Source organism: Pleuronectes platessa, chromosome 17 (assembly GCF_947347685.1).
Source record: "Pleuronectes platessa chromosome 17, fPlePla1.1, whole genome shotgun sequence".
NCBI lineage: Eukaryota > Metazoa > Chordata > Actinopteri > Pleuronectiformes > Pleuronectidae > Pleuronectes > Pleuronectes platessa.
Window position 1 is genome coordinate 14,223,871 of NC_070642.1, and position 21,238 is coordinate 14,245,108.

The 21,238-nt window shown below is 40.6% G+C and overlaps 3 protein-coding genes across 4 annotated transcripts; 1 reads left to right on the top strand and 2 right to left on the bottom strand.

The window, feature by feature from the left end:
- Positions 1-972: 972 nt before the first annotated feature.
- On the bottom strand, positions 973-8,259 carry LOC128459827 (prospero homeobox protein 1). Its single transcript, XM_053444738.1, has 5 exons — positions 8,225-8,259; positions 6,513-7,821; positions 5,980-6,081; positions 5,337-5,531; positions 973-1,884 (listed from the first exon to the last, which is right to left on the bottom strand). Exons 2-5 carry the CDS (start codon positions 7,818-7,820, stop codon positions 1,717-1,719), a joined length of 1,773 nt encoding a protein of 590 aa, XP_053300713.1. The 5' UTR covers position 7,821; positions 8,225-8,259; the 3' UTR covers positions 973-1,716.
- Positions 8,260-8,726: 467 nt separating this feature from the next.
- On the top strand, positions 8,727-18,799 carry LOC128460195 (dihydrolipoyllysine-residue succinyltransferase component of 2-oxoglutarate dehydrogenase complex, mitochondrial). Its single transcript, XM_053445267.1, has 15 exons — positions 8,727-8,877; positions 10,791-10,824; positions 14,251-14,293; positions 14,795-14,859; positions 14,945-15,019; positions 15,133-15,188; positions 15,287-15,395; positions 15,829-15,954; positions 16,245-16,318; positions 16,396-16,493; positions 16,666-16,796; positions 16,912-16,985; positions 17,071-17,154; positions 17,256-17,423; positions 17,669-18,799. The coding sequence occupies exons 1-15, from the start codon at positions 8,815-8,817 to the stop codon at positions 17,801-17,803; spliced, it is 1,335 nt and encodes a 444-aa protein (XP_053301242.1). The 5' UTR covers positions 8,727-8,814; the 3' UTR covers positions 17,804-18,799.
- Positions 11,624-13,971, bottom strand: LOC128460196 (uncharacterized). 2 transcript variants are annotated; one of them, XM_053445268.1, is made up of 2 exons: positions 13,650-13,971; positions 11,624-12,428 (listed from the first exon to the last, which is right to left on the bottom strand). In XM_053445268.1, the coding sequence occupies exons 1-2, from the start codon at positions 13,882-13,884 to the stop codon at positions 11,836-11,838; spliced, it is 828 nt and encodes a 275-aa protein (XP_053301243.1). In that variant the 5' UTR covers positions 13,885-13,971; the 3' UTR covers positions 11,624-11,835. The 2 variants fall into 2 exon arrangements, with proteins under 2 accessions (XP_053301243.1, XP_053301244.1); XM_053445269.1 differs by lacking the exon at positions 13,650-13,971 and adding an exon at positions 13,395-13,643.
- Positions 18,800-21,238: the final 2,439 nt, after the last annotated feature.

The window sequence follows — 21,238 nt, forward strand, 5'->3', positions numbered from 1 at the left end:
AGATGTTTTATGTGCATGTAAAATGTCCGGCCATGCCTTGTTTTGACTTCAGAAAATTCACATAAAAATGTCTTACGAGATACAATTGCGCAAATTGCTGTGTGAACATGCTGATTGTTGCATCCCTACAGTTTTACACCTCTGTAGGTTGCCTGCTGGAACCATAATGGTGTTTTTGCAATTTTCTCTTTGTCTACCGTCAATTTCAAGTAGTTTACAGTATATAGTAAACTTTACCGAATGGTAAACTCATCTAAGAAGACTTCTCTCCTAAAAAATGTGTTTGACTTGTGCTTGTTGCAGTATTTTCTATGGCTCAAGTTGTTGTTTGAATGGATTTGCGTGGGTCAGACGTCAGTGTGATGATATCCGGACAATCTCTGCCCTGTGTTTAAAAACTTGCAAGTGGTCAAATATATTTGGGAATTATATTACACACAAAAAGTCCAGATGCTGCACATTCCCAGAATGAATGGTCACTTTTTCCAGATACATGGTGTTTTAAGTTTTAAAGATGCAAAATATGTCTTGGAAAATTATACGAAAGTAAAATCAAGATTTGGGGATCACGTGGTTAAAGCCTGGTTTCTTCGATGGCAAGTTTAATATAATAAATAAATGTATTTTTATGATCCATTTTTTAAATTTTAGTTGGGAATTCAAGTTAAAGGTTCAAATTTGAATATAAAATTTGTTGTAGGCACCATATTAAGCCGTTTTTTTAATCTATTTTGCCGCAATAATAACGAGAGAAAGCACCGTAATAATTACTTCATTTTGTTTTCATTTACACACAGAAGTGCCTCACAATTTAGTTCCATATTAAATTAAGCTTTAAAAATCTGGCTGCAAATGTATGTTAATTATTTACAAGTTAAGCATATAGCTTTATACAGAATATCCCAGCTGTCTGCTTATGACTGATAAATATATATTGAGTGGCTCATTAATGTGATCAAACATGTTTTCTCATTTTATATTCGATTTTCTTGCGAGTAACTGCTCAATACAAATGCTTTTGAGCACATCGCACACGAACATTAAGTGTTGTAATATACATCATATAAGTAAGTGTCGATATTTTCTTAAATAAATTTTACATCCACAAAGTACTTGAGAATCCAGAATTTTCTACACATCAGAAATTTTTGTCATGGAGAATCAACAATGAAGACAAAGCAAGCATCCGTTAGCAGTGAAAACTTGTCGCGAATGATGAAGACGATGGTTGATATTCACTGGTCCCACCAACCATTGAGATGTCTGGGACGTGAAGAGTGGAGCCGTGTGGTGAGTAGAGAAGAGAGAAAGAAACACTTATTTTCCCACAGTTCGCAAGGACTGGGTGGGATATAAAAAAAATCTTTAAATCACTTTTAAATTCATGTAACTTCCATGCTAAATACTCTGTGACAACAATGAGCTCTGCTGATTATTAAATATATTTTTTCTGATGTGGTGTGGACCTTATTTTGTACTCATTAAATACGAATGCGTCTCAAAAACCAGAAGCTGTCTCCTCTGTTGCACGTTGTGATGAAACAGTTTTACATTGTACAAAATATGTAGTATTGCTATACAATATGTCTGATATAGCAAAGTACATATGACGTCCAACCACTTCACGATCCAACAATAGCGGCCGGCCATGGACACAAGAAACGCAGCCGTTGATTGGTCTGCCACGTGTATCAAGCTCCAAGTTCTTGTTTGCTTTTATCCAGAGTGATGACTTGTGAATTCAGTCGGTACATCGCTGTCCAGTTTACAGATCACCTTGTAGATTGCTTTCTTCCAGGATGGATCACGATCTTTGCCCATTGAAATGGAAACGTAGAATTCTCTTAGTGTGATCTCAGCAACTTCCAGGAATCTGTCTGGGACCTGTGAATCCACAGGAGATTAAAAAAAAAGTCAAGATCAAACCTTAAACAATTACTGTTCATAACCATAGGCTTTTTTTTAAATATTTTGTCAAGAGTTGAAGATTTGCATTATATTTTAGATAGTTAGTTAGAATCATATATGGCTAATTCAGGTAAGTAACACGATTATAATTGAGAATGGACAACCAAACAGTCTGTAGAAATAATCATTAACATGTTGCATTAAGAACACACAACTGACTTTACTTTAATTACCTTACTAATACCATAAGCTAATATTAGCTGTTGACATATTGATATTTACTTTTTAGATTGTAAAGACTTGGTTCTTTTTCAAAAAAAGGCTCTAATTGGTAGCTCAAATTAAGTTTGTTCAAATTAAAGTTAAAAAGTTGAAGACTATCTAAAACCTTTGTCCATTGTGGCCTTGAGGTGATGTAAATTAATGATTCAGTCTAAAGTTGAAGGTGTTATTTCGGGGCTGAGATGGAAGTTGGGTTTTGTGGGAGAAAGTGTCACTAAGTTTAGCTTGTGTTCAAAACAGTGGTTTGACAATCAGCCGATCTGGAGCTTTGACGACCACAGACCGGCCGGGAAATTCTCCAAACAAACCAATCAGAACAAAACGTTGAGGAAAAATTATTAATTGATGCAACATGTTGCCTTTAGACATCTTAGCTGCCTAGAGCTCGACTCACATTCAATTTGAGGATGATTTGCATTGTGTTAATAGATTTAGTCAGTAAAGATAAACATGAACAACAAATTCCAAACGGTCCAAACCAGCAGAGTCAAAAACATGTGAGCTTATCAATTTCTTTTATTGATGTCAGCATGTTTCTCTGACTGTTGCCCATTGGAAGAAAATGACTTAAAAACTATCTATTCTGCTGGAAAATTGGAACAAGGAGTCGTGGATAAGAGTGAAAAATGGTCCGATGCATGGATTCATTTCAGCACAAAAAGCAAACGGTGCTGATTGTATTGTCTGTAAAAGTGTCATTTCAAATAAATGTGAAACACCCGTAATATTCTGAAACGTGTTACTGAACAACATGTGCTTGAATTCCAGTGGACTGTATTTGATACTCAACAGACAAGTGCCACAGCAGCCCAACTGAGCTGCTCATCCTTTAGTATGGATACATGTTATAAATACAATGAACGCCATGAAGACAGGCTTTGATAAACATCAGCTGTTGCACACCTGATTTACTTACATGCGTTTTTCCTTCAGAATTCAGACTCTGAGAAAAAAAGAATGTGTTGATTGTGAAAACCTATGGAACCACCTTTTTTTGTGTCCCACGTAGAAAATTGAGCAGAGACGTTGAGAGAAACGATAAAGAAGCAGAATGGATAATGCCACTGTATTCAATAAATCATTTCCTGTGTCTTTTCTATACATGCTATCATCACCACCGATTGGTCAAGAGGTTTACTTTGGTAAATCCCTTTCTCCTTTCCTTTCTATCGATGTGCTCAGGCCAAAACGTCTGGTATTTTTGGGCCTCTGGTTTTTCAATTCAGTCTCATTGATGACATGTTCGTGATTACGTTCACCATGAAAGAGTGTAGAGACTGAATGATCACCAGATTTTTTTTTAATGCCACTACCCGCTGACCAGATTCTCAGTAAACCAGTGTGACCTTTGAGATAAGGTCGCCTCGGTGGCTTTGTAATGATTATTTCCCCTTTTATGGGCTTTATATTTTCATGGCTAAACTGAATATGAAACAAAAAATACACAATGGTAGTTTGTTTTACGAAGAGATTACTAAACACATAACAAAGGAGATAGAAACTGTTTGATATGGGAGTCACAGTGGTTATGCTGAGGAAAGCATCTCTTCCTTCCTTTGTCATACTCGCAGCATTCGTTTATATGGCTGTGTTCAGTTTCTTCCTTAAAGGGAGGTTTGAAATTATTAAAAAAGATACATATGACTAAAATCTAAATAAGTTTTCTGGTCTTAAACATTTTCTCTTTCTTGTCATAGGTACTTGCATTATTTTCTTTAACTCTTAAAAAGTAATTAAATGTGGGATTGAACGATCAGCAGGTTGTTCAGCTCTTCTCAGACCAAACTCAGAAACTCTGACTCATTATGGACGGATGTCTTCATTACTTTTTAGTGGTTCATTAATCAAGGTTGTGTTTAATTAACACAGCATTAATTGCATCATTACATATTACTGCGTGTGTGCGTCAGGGAACTATTGAAAAAAAGTTGTACAATACTTAATATTTTGCAGCTATGTCATCCCTGCTTTTATACAGTATGATAGTAAAAAAGGTATTAACTTGAATTTTTTTTAATTAATATTAATTAGAAAATGTATATTAAAAACTCTTAAATGAAGCTGATGAACCAGAAACAGTTTTCACTCGGTGAACACTTAGTGCTCAGTTTGAAATTAATCCTTCCTTCAGGGGATGGATTTTTTAATTAATAAAACGTGGGTGTGTGTGTGTGTGTGAGTGATGAAAAAGTTGTAATGCAGCGGGGACACTCCCAGACTTCTACAGTTAATACGTTAAACTTACACAATGAAAATAGTAGAAAGCCTCATTCTAAATGCGATGAACTTTGAACAATTGAATAACAGATTGTAGAGGTGCACCTAATAAAGACACTGTGTGCACATTACTAACATGTGGTTAAGATGAACATTTAAATCATGTTCTTCAGCTACATGTCATAAGCTTTAGAGATATATATATATATATATATATATGCATAAAAGCTTGTTTTGTGATTTATTTATTTTTTTGTATCTTTTTGTATATTAAGTAGTTTTGTGGTTGCGTTCTCTGCTAACATCATCGATTACCCACCTAGCACAAATTAATTTCCGTGGTTATTACATTTGATTTATCTGCACATGTAACATGTCTAAATAAAAATCTATAGCTGACGCGTTGACACATGCAGAACGTCTGACTATGGAGAAGCAGGTCTTCAAATTATTTTATGGGATTTTTTTTCAGCTTGGTACAAATAGCAAATTACATCAGCAGGTCACAGCTGACTACTTTGGGGGGGGGGGGTATCATTCTTTGTAACTTACAGTGTATGAAATCAATTAATATCTCAATCCACATTGCTTTGAAAAGTATTCCAATTAAAACTAAGGAGATGATGATACAATGAAAATACTTTAAGACTCCCGAGGACTATAAACCACATCTATCAAAAGTAAATTGTGTTGAGCTGTACATGATCAAACAATAAAATGGTAAATAAAGTAATAAATTATTTTAATTTATTATTATGAAATATACCTCATTGAATGCTTCCAAACCAAACTAATTTATAATAATAACAGAGATAGTTCAGCACCACTGCTCTTCAAAAGAATATTCAAGTTGTATACGTCATAAAAATTTGAAAACGTGTCCATTCAGTAACAATAACAATCACCGTTCAGGTTCTGGTTGGGCTCACCTGGAAGTCACTGGTTTTGTTGTAGTGCACTTTCAAAGTCCTGAAAAGTTCTGATTCTCTCCCCACAGTCGGAGCCCTCACGTCGGCCACTCTGTCCACGAGGGCGTGGCGGGCAAACTTCTCTATCTGGATGTAGTAGAACTCCCTGAAGTTGCTGAACCACTTGATGAGCTGAGAGGTGATGCAGCGCGTGAACTGAGGACCACACAGGAAACAGGTATGTGAGTCCATGAACTATGCAAATTATTAAAATTAAATCACTGTTTTGTGATTCGATAAATACGTTAATGACTTAGGCTTTGTGTTGGAGAAGCTGCAAGACAAGATGTAAAGCAAATAAAAACTATTTACACATCTTGTAAATCAAAGGAATTCAATAGTTTATAATTGGTTGACTTTAATGCTGTTGATTTTGAATAAAATATAAAAAATGATGAAGTTGTCTCTTGATTGTTTATTCTGTCGCGAAAAGTGCATCATAAAGCATCAAACTGGTTGGAAATCGCTTTCATAATAAACACCATGGAGATTTTCAGAGATTTTTTCACAGAAAAATGCAACAACTTTCCCAACATAATGAAACATTTATAAAATCTGGGCTTTTCAGTCAAATTTTGTTATTAGTTTAATCTATTACATTCACCTGCACGTCGTGGAAACACATCTTCAGTACCAGCGAGCTCGGGTAGCGGGTGTAAAAGAACATCAGCTTTGCTTTCTGCAGATGTTTTGTCGTCAGACCCTCCTGAAATGTGTTAAGGTTAAAACAGACACACAAATGCATCCTCTATACAAGATGAAAAAGCCTGATTTTTTTTTTTCTGCATTAATGAGCCAGCAAACATTTTCTGCAAGGAATCAGGACAGAGGGAGTCACTGCGATTTACTTCAAAGTTTATAAGATCAAAGGGAGAAATTAATATATTTTCTGCAAGATGCAAAGTGGCTGTGTTCTTTAAAAAGAGGTGAAATTGGTGTTGACGACCAGACTTGGTTTATACCACATACCTGGGTAAATGAAAAGGTTTGTTATTTGAACCTCAAAAAGGCAGAAGAGATACTGCTTGTATCTAAAGTCACCTCTACTTTCTGTCACTGCTGACTTTAAGATACAAAACTTTATTTTAAAAGATCAAATATTAGAGAAGACCTATTTGGGTCTTGTTAAAAGGATACGTTCAGCATGACCAGACTGTCGGACTCCATCTTGACCTGAGGAAAGCACAGGTTTTCTAAAAGCGTTGGTTCCACACAGCGAGTCTGTGAGCTTCTCGCAGATCTAGAGTTGACCTTCGATCTCACTTTGACTGAAGTCCAACGCGCGTCCAGCATCTCAAACTTTGCTTGGCCGACTTCAGAGGACCCGTCTTGCAGCCAGCTGAGTGCAACGTTGTGATCCTTCTGTGACAGAGTCAGAGCGGAGTCATGACCGAAGGGCACCGCCGGTTTTGGACGAGCCCTCGGTCTGGGCTGGAGGATGAGTTTGTCGGGTGTTTCCAATCGAGGCTTTTGCACAACCAGGGACAGAGCTTCGGTTTGGACATCTGGAACATGCACCTTTGTGTTCCCACAACATGAAAGTTCCATTTTCTTATCTTCACACGCTGATGAATGAAGAGATACATCTGTCTCTTCACCCTCTTGGGTTGGTGATGTCTGTAGAAGCGGCATACTTCTAAAAACGGAGTCAACACTCCTGCTGACGGCCCTGGACAGCTCGTACTTTAAGACATCTGCCATTAGCTTGATTCTCTCAGGTTTGGTTTGGAGGTGGCTCATCAGCTTCACTTTTTTACAGCCTTGATGTTCTCGACTTGAGCTGCTCTCAAACTCATGGCATGAATCGGTTAATGCATCCCTTGGCGATGTGTCAGGAGTATGGTACTTTTCTTCACTGTTTTCTGTGCTTTCGGTTACTTTATCGATTTGGTAGAACTCTTTTCTGAGCTGTTGGAGGTGCTGCTGACTCTCAAGCTGCTTCTTGGGACTTCCACCACCAGATCCCCTTGTTTCCATGTGCTCCTGATGCAAAGACAGTCCTCCAATCCTTCCTCTTCCTTGCTCGCAGTCTGCCCACTCATGCTGACTTGCCGTCACGTCTGGGAAGTGCATGCCTGGACAGCCGGTCATGCCTTTGATGATATTTTCTACTCGGGCACGCTTCGCTTGACGTCCACTGCTTAGATTCCTGTCGTGATGACCGCAAGAACCGGCTGAAGGAGACAGGTGCCTTCTTAAAGAGCAGGGGCCATCGAGCTCCACCGAGCCAGAACGGATCAAGCTCGACCCAGCTTCACCTCTGCTGTAATAACCACTCTCCACCTTCATGTTCTCATCGTCTTTGGCAAAAGTCACAAAAGCACCTGATGCATCTGAATTTGAAGGCACAGGTTCAGGTGGGAAAGAGGAGAGATGCTGTGCAGTGCCGCCATCGAGGCAGATGTTGGTGGAATACAGGCACTCGCTCCAAACACTTGAATCCATGCTTCCATGGTAAGAAAGACAACAGTAGGAAAAAATACCATTGATTAGATAATTGAAGTATTGCAGGACTAGAAAATTAGATTTCTTCCTGAAATCCTTGAAAATGAAACACTAATAAAAATCCTTTTTTTTTACGTACAAGAAACTGCATTGCATTTCAAACAAGTATAAAAATAAAAAATGAAATGTATTGCTTGACAAAGGAAAATAAAGACACACGTTTTAGGTAGGAATTGAACATTTGCACGGCAGCTGTTCTCTCATTTCTCAATTGCATCAATTACTATTAAGCTATATTCAAATCTAGATTATTTTTTTCCAATTCATAATTAAAGCCATAGGTTAAAAATATTCCTCTCTAGGGAGACTAAGTAGATCTATGACTAAAGTGAGAAATAACCTACCCAGTGTGGAGGGGAGCAGAGGAGGCTGCAGCTCTGGAAGTTGCAGGAGGGAAAGTGTCTCTTATTTGTACTGCTCAAGCTGAGACAACAGGGGGCGTGGTCACATGGGCCCCAACCCATCCCCATAATAACATTACCTAGATATTATTTAAATGGAGCAGCTCACTGTTAATACAATGAATGAGGAATAAAAACTTAAATCTAATAGTTTTACTCTGTTTTTAACATTTGGCTGAAATATTTAGTTTTTAAAATTTAAAAAGTGTCGGTCACACCCACAGACTGAATGGTTACATCTCTCTAACAGGACAGTGGTACAGTCCTGATGGTGTGATATTAATTCTATACTTTTGACTTATTAAAAAGTATTATTTGTGTTATTACTATATGTTGTTTAGTGAGGTTTTAGTTCGTGATGTATACATTTGGTGCTTAGCAAGTCACTGCTTTGCCACTTTGGTTCAGCGGACCTCCCCCCTCCCTGACACACAGTGGTTCCTCCCAGCAGCGGCAGCAGCAGCAGTAGTTTAGCCGCCGGTCACTGCTCCTTCTCCGGCTGTCAACCAGAGGCTCAGCCGCTATTTACCGCCATGTTGTCACGGTCCCGGTGTGCTTACCGGGCGCTGGGCCGGTCCCTGTCAGCGGTGAGCCAGGTAGGAACGCAACAAACACCGAACCGATATGTGTGTGAACTCTGAAGCTGCTCCTGCTAACTATGACCAGCTTCCACCGGCTGTGTAGCAGCGCAGCGCCGGGGTTAGCTTGTTGGGAAGCGGGGGCCTTTCGCCACAAGGACACCGTCACTGACAGCTCCACCCGCAGCTCAGCTCTGTCAACACGCCCTGAACCGTCTCCCACACACTCCATGACAATTGAAAGGAAAAGTTTAATTTCCAAAATAGTTATTAAACCTTGAGCTCCAACCAGGAAGTCACAACAAACTGGCTAAGCTAACAAGCTAAAAGAGCTCTGTGTTGTTAACGAGCTACGAGAACTGTTTTGGGGTATTTTACGTGGAAGGCTAATGTTAGCATGTTCCTGCTGCTTGAGGAGGTGGGTGACCTGTCAGACATGCTAGACACGTGTGTGCAGAGAGGGGGGGACCACATGGTTTCCTCTCACATGCTCAGCTGTCTTCTCTCTGCTGTGGTCAGGTAACGAGGCTGAAACCTGATCACCAGAGAGAGAACCTGGGTGATTGGGTTGGGTTGTACTTCTCCCAGTATGGTGTTGTCAACTGATTATTGATTGCAGAAACATAAGCACGTCACTTTATTATGTGCACATAGCAAAAACGAATGCACCTTAATACAACTCTCCTGCAGTAAAGTGTTTTTCCATGGTGGTTGCAATGTTCAGTTTCATTTAGTCAAGTGTTTTTAAAGGTGTTAAGTTAAATCCAGTCATTGCCCATGTGGTGTTACATCCTTGCTCCTATAAAGTGGGATCCAGTCGATTACCAGTTTATTAGGAACACCCAGGTCAAACTCAGCCCATCTTCATGTTACACAGGCGATGATTAATCTAGTTGGTCATTATTGGACGTAAGAGTTAGTGATGCTGTTGAATATTACTGTATTTCAACGAATTGTTTGCACCCTAATTATATCAGTGAAGGTAGACGAGAATAGATAACAGAAACCTCTTAATCTGTATAATGTAATGCAACAGCACCAGTATGTCAGGTAGGTTTAGTGGAGCCAGGATATATTGCGAAGCAGCTGTTTTACTCTCTACTAGGTCACCACCATTAACATGTCAGTAGATGCAATGGCACTAAATCGCTTTGAAAATCACGTGAAGGAGGAGTTTTGACATTGAAAAAATCACTTAAGAAGACTTAACTCAAAATAAAACTGAATATGCTAGTGGTTCATTAGTGTCTATAATGTAATCTCTGCCCTTCATGGTATGTAATCGAGACCAGTTGTTCTGGAGAGGAAAAATAATGGAACTCAAGTGTCTGCACGTCTGTCCATGCTTTTGATCCATTGAAGACATTTTGGTGTGTTTCTGAGAACTCCACCCTCGTCTTGCATCCCGCATCCATTGGTTCAGAACAGGGTCACTTGCAATTCCACTTGAGAAGCAGCAGCCAGAACTCAACAGCCTGCTTCAAACAGAGGCCCAGCCCTCATTACACCCACACACATGATTCAGAGCATTCAGTAATTCAGCACAGATATCTTTCAACAGCAGCTAGCATCAGAAAATCAAGTGTTTCAACTCAAAGATCAAGACATTTTTTTTTTTAAGCATGGAAGTTTTGAAGGTCAGATTAAGGGGATAAGTCTTTTGTTTGGAGTCTGCACAGCCAGTATTTACAGGTGAATGAGTGCAGAAGACTTGATGTTCACGCATGTCTGTTTACAATCATAATGGCCAAGGCTGCTGTGCTACAGCAGATTAACTAGGCTCCTTTGGTGTTCAGTTAAGGAGAAAAGCAAGTTCTGGTTTGATGCTCACTCATTCCACTTGTCTTATATTTTATATAAACCAGACAGAACTCACAAACGCAAACAAATTGATATTTCTTTAACAGTTTTTTCTCTTTCTATCCATTCAGCCCAATAATGTGCTGCACAGACAAAGTGTATCTGGTGAGTATATTTATACACTTACTATGTAGACTATAGATCTTCCGAAACAAAAACACTGGCGTTGGCTCCTGAAGCTTGTCTTTCCGGGGTGACCTCTCTAGCACTCTGTGTATTACACATCTTTTTTAACCTGAGATTCATGCAGTCAAACGCATTGATGCATTTAGAAAGGTCTGTAAGTCCGAAGTGAAGGATTTTGTTGCCAACTTCAACCAAACACAGACATTTGATGATCTTCCCTTTGTTACCTATGTGTGTTTTGTTCTGCACAACTACTGTGAACCGCACAGAGAGGCTGTGACTGAACAAAGCATAATTGCTGCTATCCAGTATGACAGGGACTTTCAGCCACTTAGCATATGTGAGCAAAAATGAGAACAGACAACTCAACTGAGGGGAAAGTACGAGAACAGGATGTTTTACACAGGGATTATGAACAGTAGTACCGGTACAGCTTTCAGATGAATGCAATGTTTGCCTTTGCTATGAACTGTTGTGATACTATGGAGTATTTGAGTTTATACTTTGTACTTGAAGTATTTCAAATGCATGCTAAATAAATGTTGAAAATTAAATACTGAATTCCTTGAATAAATAATGTCTTGGAGAATGTAGTCTTAAAGTTATAGGTGCGACATGTACATGTTTTGGGTACTTTGGCAAAGAAGAAATTAACCACTGTAACAGTAAACACTGTAGTTAATCATTTTGATTTACAAAGGTGAAAATCTAACTAGAGACCCCTACACGTTTTTAAATAAATGTTTGGATCCTCATTCAGATGACTGAGAAGACAAAATTGCTTTTGAAAGTTTTTAATAAATCCCACCAACTCAGTAAATATTTACAGAGCATGCAGACTTAGCAAATGTTGAAATATTACAACATGCAAAAAATTGGATTACAAAAAGAAGGCACAAACATGAAGACTAAATATCTACACATCTGCATAGTCTCTGTGGTCTGGGTTTAGTCCAATGCTGTGCTGGTCGAGTAAAGGTGAGCGGTGATCTAGGAGTGGCCCTCTTGTGCCTGTGTGTCCATAGGGATGGGGGCTGTGGTGGGATGTGTGTGATGAGTGGGGAGGTTGTTTCCAGAGCAGACAATATGCTGTACCAGTCGCTCAATATTGTCAGATAATCGGTCCATTGTAGAAGACCAGTGACCCATGGTTTGAACAAAGTAGTCGTCTGTGGCCTCTAACCTTTGCAGCAGTCGTCTTTTAATGTCCAAATCCTCCTGCGTGACACTGTCCATGACGAGTTTCCTCTTCAGCCTATTTCGCCTGTAGCCACACAGGGAGGCGCTGAGTCTCTGGCATGGACTCCCCGCAGTCTCTGCAGACCCAGCATCCTCTGCAACACCATCCTCGCTGGGCAATGATGATGAGCCACCATACGCTGAGCTGGTTGTATCCAGGGCCTCCTGCACGTCCTCGGTCTTGATGCCTTCACTCAATACCTGCGTCACCGGAGCTTCTCCCCAGATGGAGTCACACAGCTCAAAGTAGAGCAGGATCACTCGCCCGTGACCACGCTTTCGTCCAGAATCAACCGCTTGTCGGTACTTGAATCGAATGGCCTTGAGCTTTGTGGTCAGCTGTCCTGTGAACACAGAAATAACACATTAATTAGTTATTTCTTCTCTTTTATCCTGGAGAACAATTGAGCTGCTTTCAGACATGCTCTGAACTCCAGAGAATCATGTGAGAATGCAAATGCCCAAGTGAGAGCCCAGGACTTTCTCAAAAGTATCTCTGGCCAGGACAATAGTAAAAACTCCGTAGAATGTCCGAATGAGCCCATGGGAGAAAAAAATAAATCCTCAGCAGGATTCACTGCAAGCGATTGGCTGTGATGATGTTTCTAACATGCCACAGAAGCAAAAAAGTCTTGAGGGAACAAAAGGGTGAAGGACTTGAAAGACAATGACAAAGATGTCAAGAGAGATTTTGGTGATGAGGGCATCTCTGGTGTCGATGTCCTGTAAAGAAAAACATGTGCTATTGACTGATTCTGAGTGGAGAATCTCCTGCTGCATTCTACATGTTTAAAAGCCCAACTTCATAAAGTCTGATTGAGCCCATGGGAAAAACAACAGACATGAAATGGCGGTGCCACACACATGGAAGACCCTGATGAAGATGACAACAGGACATTGACCTTTTGATAGATTGTGTGGATGCGCTATAAAGAAAAACATGTGATCTGAGATGAATTGATGAGGCACATCCTGCCTCCATCTGCTGCCCCACCCTCCATCGGACCACTTTGGAGTTTGCATGATGGTGAATGTTTTTGACTAGAGAAACTCTACAACAGGAGATCAATCTTTCGCAGGATTCAATGACATGGGTGATTTGACATGTCGAACATGTGACAGTTCATGAATTCACTTTTTTTGTTATTTGGTCGTGAAAATTAATAACAAAAGAAGAGAAAACAAATATCTCAGAATGAAAAAGCGGTGCTGTACACGTAGAAGACAGCTTCTTGTCAAACTGTCACCTCTGGTGTAAACAACAACATGTGACCTCCAAAGCAGAGTGAATGCATTAATGCTGCACTGACCCTGGGAGACTCCCGTGCTGTCATGGACGTATGTTGACTGGAGAAGCTCCTGCTGCGTGTTTCGTGATGTGAAAGACTTATTCCAGAGAAAGTCTCGACCCGATTCTGCGGACATCCCCCGGAACTGATGTCTGAAAACGGCTTTTACATCCAAGCATCAAGAAAACCCCTCCCCCCTCTCAAGAGGAACTTTCCTTCACACGAAGACGTTTATAAACACGACCCGTGTGCTCCAGTGACACGAGGCGCACATACCTTTAGTGAGCTCCTCTTTCTTGTGGGGGAACTCCTTTCCAGTCGCCATGGCTTCCTGTGACGACGGATAATACTCCCGGTACCGCTCCAGTATGTCGCCATATTTGCTCTGCGACGACTCCCAGTCGGTGCTCTGCGCCGCCATGGCCGCCTTGTACTCCTGCGTCACTTTCAGCAGCAGCTCCACCTCGTCGTCGGACCAAGAAAAGAAATCCCGGATCTTACTTTTCGCCATCTTTCGTTTCTAGCCTAGCTCCGTCTGCTGCTAACCGCCGAGTACTTCCTGTGCGCACCGGAACGCGCGCTGCTTCCTGTTCACGCCGCTGTGCGCATGTCCAGTGCGCTTGACAGGCGCGTTATGGACGTGCATCAAAACTGATCCGCTGTCAAAACGCTCGTGTGGACAAAGGAAAACGTAGTCATATGTGTGCATTTGTGTTTTTACGTTGTCTGTAGTGTTTCTCATGAATAAACTCGACTGTGTGTAATGCTTGTGAATGACTGAGCTGCACGAGGAGCGGTTCACTGCAGCTGTCACACATCTCCTGTCACCTGTCATGTGTCACAGCCTCATCAGGTTGTCTGTCTTCTTCACCATCAGGCCTCTCTGTCTGCAGCCGGCTGGTTTACAGGAGTCCTGAGATGTAAGTGCCTCCTCCTCCCACTTATCTGTAAATGTCCCCCAGGGGAACATGCATCTCCCTTATTCATGTGTCATTCAACTGAGCTGTTAACACTACATCTGTATGTTAGCAATGTATTGCCTGTACTTAAAAGTATTATAGTATTGAAAAAGTTAGTCGATACATTTTTCTAAGCATTTTATTATTTTCTTTATATATTTTTATAATATGAATTATATAAATATAATGCAATGAGATACATAATAACAGTAATATATAAATTAATTTGTCAATTTTAAATTGATTGCCTTATTTTTGGATAAATATAGATATTTGAAGGATCCTCTTTTTTTAGCCTTTTGCGATGAAAATGCTCCTATTTTCTGACTGTTTGTGGAATACAGCTGAAAGATAATTCGGACATAAAAATGACCAATCGTTTTATCCCTCTAGTTATTTCTAGACTAATATTTTTCTCAGATTTGTCTAAAAAATAAAGACTTGTTTTTTTTCTTCATCTAGATGTCAATTTCCATCAGCAGTGAATGTCTTCCACATCAGATACTTCAGAACCTCAACTGTTCACAGTATGTACTGAGACAGCTCTCTGCATCTTATCCTCAGCTCTGCCCAGTGTTTATTAGACTAACTCTTGCTTCTGCCTTTGTTCAGGGGAGGATGTCGTCACCGTCAAAACTCCTGCATTCGCAGAATCTGTTTCAGAGGGAGACGTGAGGTGGGAGAAAGGTTTGTACTTGTTTAAGACTGTAAAATATTATCAGTGTTTCACACATGTCAGTTTCCTGTATTGTTTCATGAATAAATCAGAAGATGAAACTGAACAATTGTTTCTGCTTTAGCTGTGGGCGACTCAGTGACAGAAGATGAGGTGGTGTGTGAGATTGAGACGGACAAGGTACGGACAGGAAAGAGCATCAACCTCAAATCAGGATTTTTTTGACAACAACACAATGTAAAAAGATTATGTAAAACGTGTGTATTTTGTTGTTCCAGACCTCTGTTCAAGTCCCGGCTCCAGCATCTGGAGTGATTGAGGAGCTGCTGGTTCCCGATGGAGAGAAGGTAGAATCAGGAACTCCCCTCTTCAAACTGCGGAAAGGAGGTAGGCTTAACTGATCATCAGATTATCATTTTATCAGTGAACCAGAAAAACTTGGCACTATTTAAATGCTGCTTCCAGTCTACACAACATATTTTGAAAATGTTAAATCAGTTGTGTAACTTAAAATATGTAATAAAACAGGTTTGGTTGTGACGCAAAGACAGGATCTGCTTTTCACCACATTTTTTTACTTTGAAATCTTACTGTAGTTGTGTGTTGTATAAGTATAAATAATATAGACGTGTAAACAAAGTCTAAACTGCATTGTAAAGTGACTGAAAAGCCGAAGGTTTACAACCAAATGTAAACTGATTAAAACGTACAAATAAAAATTGATTCATTCATGACAGCACAATGAACACACTGACACACATTGTACGTTTTGTGAATCATTTCGACTTCATTGCTCCTTCTCTACGTCTTGTCTCCTCAGTCGTCGCTGCCAAAGCTGCCCCAGCTGCAGAAGCTGCAGTGCCTCCTCCTCCACCTCCAGCTTCAACCCCCACAGCCATGCCTAAAGTGCCCCCAGCACCACCACAGGCGGCCCCGGCCAAACCTGGTGTGTTACCTTCTCCCGCATATAAATCTACTGATAGCATGTATTCATTCTAATGTGTATAAGTATGTATATGAGTGGGTGACAACTACAGAAACATGGTATTAAAAGGCTGAATTATAAGTTTTTCACATGATATGTTCTGCTCTCGGTACTGGAGAATTCAGAAAATAGATTTTATATATTTTTGCTATGGAATTTTTTTCTCACCAAATGAGTTTATGATTAAGATGCATTTTGGTCTGATTTATCTGAATCTAATTTTTAGCCTGTCTCTCTTTCTCTCTGTGTAGTTTCTGCCATGAAAGCTGCTCCTGCACCTCCAGCACTCGCTCCTCCAACAGAAGGCAGCAGAGGAGAAAACAGGGTAACACATGTTTTTGTCATGCATGGCTGCCCAACAATGTAAAAAAACATGGATCAAAGATAGTGTTTGTTCTTCAGGTGAAGATGAACCGTATGAGGTTGAGGATCGCCCAGCGGCTGAAGGAGGCTCAGGAAACCTGCGCCATGCTGACCACCTTCAACGAGGTCGACATGAGGTGAGACACAGCAAAGATCTAAAGCTTGGCCTGTCAGGATCACAAGCTCAAGACAAAACAACTGGATTCACGTTTCATGGCAGAAGAGTGGGTCCTCCAGTTTCACATGTGGGGACACATTGTTCCTTTCATATAAACCTGTTTCCTCTGTAATGTCCTCGATCTTCCTCAGCAACATCCAGGAGATGAGGAAACTCTATAAAGATGCTTTCCTGAAGAAGCACGCCGTCAAACTGGGTTTCATGTCAGCGTTTGTGAAAGCTGCAGCATACGCTCTCACTGACCAACCTGCTGTCAATGCTGGTGAGACAACACACACTTACTTACAATGTGTTTTCTATCGCTTGATATTTAACTTTTTAAAGTATTACCATAAACCGAAGTGTTAAAGTTTAAAATGTTCTGTTTTTCACTCCAGTCATCGATGACACCACTAAAGAGATCATCTACAGGGATTATGTGGACATAAGTGTCGCTGTGGCAACTCCAAAAGTACGACCTTTGACTCTGAACTTTAAATCTTTGTGTAAAACCAGTCGCTGTCTAACTGTGAAAGTAACATGGTGTGCATGTGCAGGGGCTCGTGGTTCCAGTGATCCGTAACGTTGAGACCATGAACTTCACTGACATTGAGAAAGCCATTAACGCTCTGGGAGAAAAGGTGAGAAGCCTTGTGATCATCAGCATCCTAAAGATACTGTTTCCTATTAAAGCTTTATTTTTATAACTACAATAACAAATACTTTGTGTTGTTCACCTCAGGCTCGTAAAAATGAGATTGCTGTTGAAGATATGGACGGAGGCACTTTCACCATCAGCAATGGTGGCGTGTTCGGCTCCATGTTTGGAACGCCCATCATCAACCCTCCCCAGTCCGCCATCCTCGGCATGCACGGAATCTTCGAGCGACCTGTTGCTATAAACGGCCAGGTAAGAACACAGGGACACCAGTTTATCTACTGGGTCAAAACAAGTTCAACTGGTACAAAAGGCTCCAAAGAGTTATGAAGTGTATGTTTGCTTTAAATGTCACACGATAACGAACAAAAACCAGGAGGTCCTTTTTATCTGCCTGTAACAAGCAGTGGTTAAACATACTAAGCTGGATCTACTGGTTTCCTATTCTGATTAAGTCAAACACAAGTTAACAAGAGAACTGCTGTGTGCTGTGGCAGGTGGAGATCCGGCCCATGATGTACGTGGCGCTGACGTACGACCACCGACTCGTTGACGGCAGAGAAGCCGTCACTTTCCTGCGGAAGATCAAATCTGTGGTGGAAGATCCACGACTGCTGCTTCTGGACATGTGAAGTGTCTTCCACCGCAACGCTCAGCCGCTTAAAATGAACTCCACTTCACAAAAACACGCACAAAACGCTCTACACAACAACTTTCCTCTTTTTAAGTGTTCAGTCTAACTCATGGAGCTTTAATAGGCTATTTTATTGATAGAGATTCATTTGAATTGTCCGCCCTTGCAAAAAAAAAAATGTTTAGAAAAATAGTTTGTCTTCAGTCACATTGATGTTACATGTCTTTGTTGAAGCACCTAAGGGGGTGTTATTATGCCCATGTGCTCTTCAGATGCTCACATGTATCAGTAGATTAAGCAGCGTCCTGGTTAAAAACGATTTCTTTCCCCTCAGCCACAGTTGGCTGCAAGTCCTTCTCCCCCGTTCCCCAGTCGATGCTCCTGAGCTGCTCTTTCCACCGTCGGGCCGAACGTCGCTCCCCCAGATGAGTTCAAGATGTTTTAATGTTAACACAGGACTGAAAGATTTCCTCGGTTTGCTGCGAGTCATCAGCAGTAGCTGCCGTCTGGAAAAAGAGGAAACTGGATTTTTTTGAGTAGGGAACTTGTGTATATCAGTTCCATACCAGGAAATCCATGTTGACTGTCTGACGAGAACGTGTGTAGAGGTGAATGAGTTCAGTTATATTCCTGCTTCGCTCACTTCAATCATGTTCTGCACTATATTCTGTTGTTTTTTAAACTTTTCTCACTGCTCTCATAAACTAAACTGTTGATGAGACTGAATTCAATGTTCATCTGCAGAAAACACCAACCAGACACTATTTCTTTTTTTACATATACAAATATATCTTATGTTACTTAATGGGCTTTTAGTTGTGGGAGGGGGGGGGAGTTCGAAACGCACAAGTTGGTGTCATGTTTTTGTGTTTTATGTTCTTGGATCTTTCCCAGTGCTATAATTTACATAAAATACGTGTATCTATTTAAAGACACCATTTTAAACATGAAACATCTCAAGAGTTTTATGTAATAAAACTTGTCTTGCACATTTCCTTCTGTAACTTTGTTTGGTCATCTTAAGGTTTCAGAGTTAAAGATGTGCTGTTGTCCTGCTTTAGTAGAATTATACATTTAATCTTTGTTCTGCGCAAACAAGACAGATCTCATGTATTTTCCTATCTGTGTATCATATCTGATTCCACATTCATTGATATTGACCATAATACTTATTGCAGCCAAGCAAACACTGCATCAGAGAAACCGCCAGCTGCGTATTTCACTTTAACTTCCGTCTATAAGTAGCGGACATTGCCTTTTTGAACAGAACTCTGAAATATGACAACGGCAAAATAAGAGCGCAACAGGAAGGCAGGGTTCTTCTCCTCATCGATCTCGTCTGCAGCATTTTATCTCGTGCCAAATCTGTTTTGCTGCTGAATCCTCCGCTGCAGCCGAAATCCTGCTCCAGAGCCCAATCTTCAAAGCCTCATTAGCCGGCCACGCGCTCGGCTCCCGAGAAGCTGCAGCTAATGTGATCATCTCTGACAAAGTCTTGAGGGTTGCTCGGCCCTTTACACCACTTCACAGACACAGGCTGGAGTGTGTGCAGCTGTGTATGATCCCCCTTCACTATTTCTGTTTACTTTAATAATCACAGGGGGACAATGGCCCCTAATGTACGTCTTTGTTTCTGTGCCAGCACCTACACAAATGTCTGAGCAACAAATGTCTGTTTGGAGGAAAAACACAGGATTCATAATGAGAGCCCAAAAAAACCCTCCAAACATCCGATTAGCATGAGAATACTGGAGGTTCTAATGGACCTGAATAGAGCAAACAATGACACAAGGCCTCCTCTAATTTAATTATTTACTTTTATTACTGCTCAAGATTCCATTAGCGCTTTCCACATGATGGTAATTGGCGGCGTGTGCCAGCGGGTGCAGAGATATCTGAAGGGTTCACTGGCAGGTTTTTGTCTCCTCTGCAAAATTTGGCCAAATCTGTGAATTTGCAATCGGAGCGCTCAATAAGACGTGGGGTTTTAAGTCTTTGTGTCCATTCACATGAAAGATGGCCTGTTAGAAATTTGGCAGTGAGCTGTTTGTTTTCATTAAACCACATCAGAGAGATCATTTACCTAAATTATTCTCTTATGTTTTCTCTTTTAAATAAGCGAATTATCAGTGTCATTATATAAAGCATCGCATTTCAGATCAACTGCGGGGAAAAGGTGTTTTGATGGTACAATTACAAATGTTATTCAATTCTCAATTTAAACTTTAACTTTAAATAGTCAGATACCCCATATGAACATAATGCAGTATGAAACCGCTGCTCTTCTTTTAGCAGAACGTCTTCAGCTCTTGTATGCATTTTAAAATCCTGTCATAAAAGTGCACTGGAAAATGCTTCACCTATTAATACAGACAGGGACAGCATCATTCTTCACAGATTAAAAACTGTTTAGCTTTTCAGAAAAATATGAATAGGAATTTTCACTACAAGTCATTATTTAACTTTTTCTGAGTTCATGTAAACAAATTTATCCTCACAAATGTTGTTTTCTGATTTTATTGAGTTATAGGAACAAGGAGACGCATCACGGTAAGAACATGCCTCATTATTTTCTTACAAACACTTGTTATGTTTTGTTTAACGCAAAGTTCGATAGAAGAGATTTCTACTTAATTTTTTAATAAATGGTAAACGTCACGGCATGTTGTAGGACCTAGAACTCCACTTAAATTCTATCAAGCACCAAATTGGCCACACGCTAAGATATCAGTCCCCTATAATATATTTATATATCATGATCCATTAATTATTTCCTAGGAAATCAAGGAAAATATTAAATTAAAAAAACGTCCGATCCGAGTCAATGCCAAATTTTCTTTCTAGGCTCGTGTCCCATCGTTGTGTAGAAATATGTTCAGTAGTTTTTGCTCAGCAGGGATGTGGACTAACTGCAATTGGATGTAGCTTCAGATTCTTTGTATCTTACATATGATGTCATCACGTTAAACTCGTGACACATAGAATGTATGCAGAGGAAATGGTATATCATGTCATGCCATGTCATTGTCAGATGATGGCACTGTTGGATCTCACAGCTTGAGTATAATAATCCTGCTGTGCTGGGCCTGTATAAGTGAGGCTGCCATGCATATTCATAACTGTGCTGTTTCCTTTACAGGCCCGAAACAAGCAGCCTGCATCTGGCCCTATTCTTCTCCTCTTCTCGGCCCTTTGATGTGGACGCCAGCTCCCTTCTTCTTCCTCCTCTTGTCCTCCCCTCATACCTGAAGATTATTTTGGGATGGAGCGGAGGAGGCTGAGGCTGAGGCCCCCGTGGCCCTCGTCCATACACACAGCTGGCACAGCTGAGGTGGGTGCAGCTGGTGGGTGTCAGAGGTTCAAGTGTTCCCACTGGACACGAGTGGGTTGGGTTGAGAAGTACGGGGGGTGATCTCAGTCCCTCCTCATGGGC

Bases quoted from the DNA above. Each gene is read 5' to 3' on its own strand.
- LOC128459827 (XM_053444738.1), bottom strand. From the start codon at position 7,820: ATGGATTCAAGTGTTTGGAGCGAGTGCCTGTATTCCACCAACATCTGC. The intron at 6,082-6,512 runs GTATCCTTTTAA...AACACATTTCAG, and splicing joins ACAGTCTGGTCATGCTGAAC to GAGGGTCTGACGACAAAACA. The intron at 5,532-5,979 runs GTGAATGTAATA...TGTGGTCCTCAG, and splicing joins TGTGTTTCCACGACGTGCAG to TTCACGCGCTGCATCACCTC.
- LOC128460195 (XM_053445267.1), top strand. From the start codon at position 8,815: ATGTTGTCACGGTCCCGGTGTGCTTACCGGGCGCTGGGCCGGTCCCTG. The intron at 14,294-14,794 runs GTAAGTGCCTCC...TTCTTCATCTAG, and splicing joins GTTTACAGGAGTCCTGAGAT to ATGTCAATTTCCATCAGCAG. The intron at 16,986-17,070 runs GTACGACCTTTG...GTGCATGTGCAG, and splicing joins TCGCTGTGGCAACTCCAAAA to GGGCTCGTGGTTCCAGTGAT.
- LOC128460196 (XM_053445268.1), bottom strand. From the start codon at position 13,884: ATGGCGAAAAGTAAGATCCGGGATTTCTTTTCTTGGTCCGACGACGAG. The intron at 12,429-13,649 runs GTATGTGCGCCT...CTGTGTTCACAG, and splicing joins GAAAGAGGAGCTCACTAAAG to GACAGCTGACCACAAAGCTC.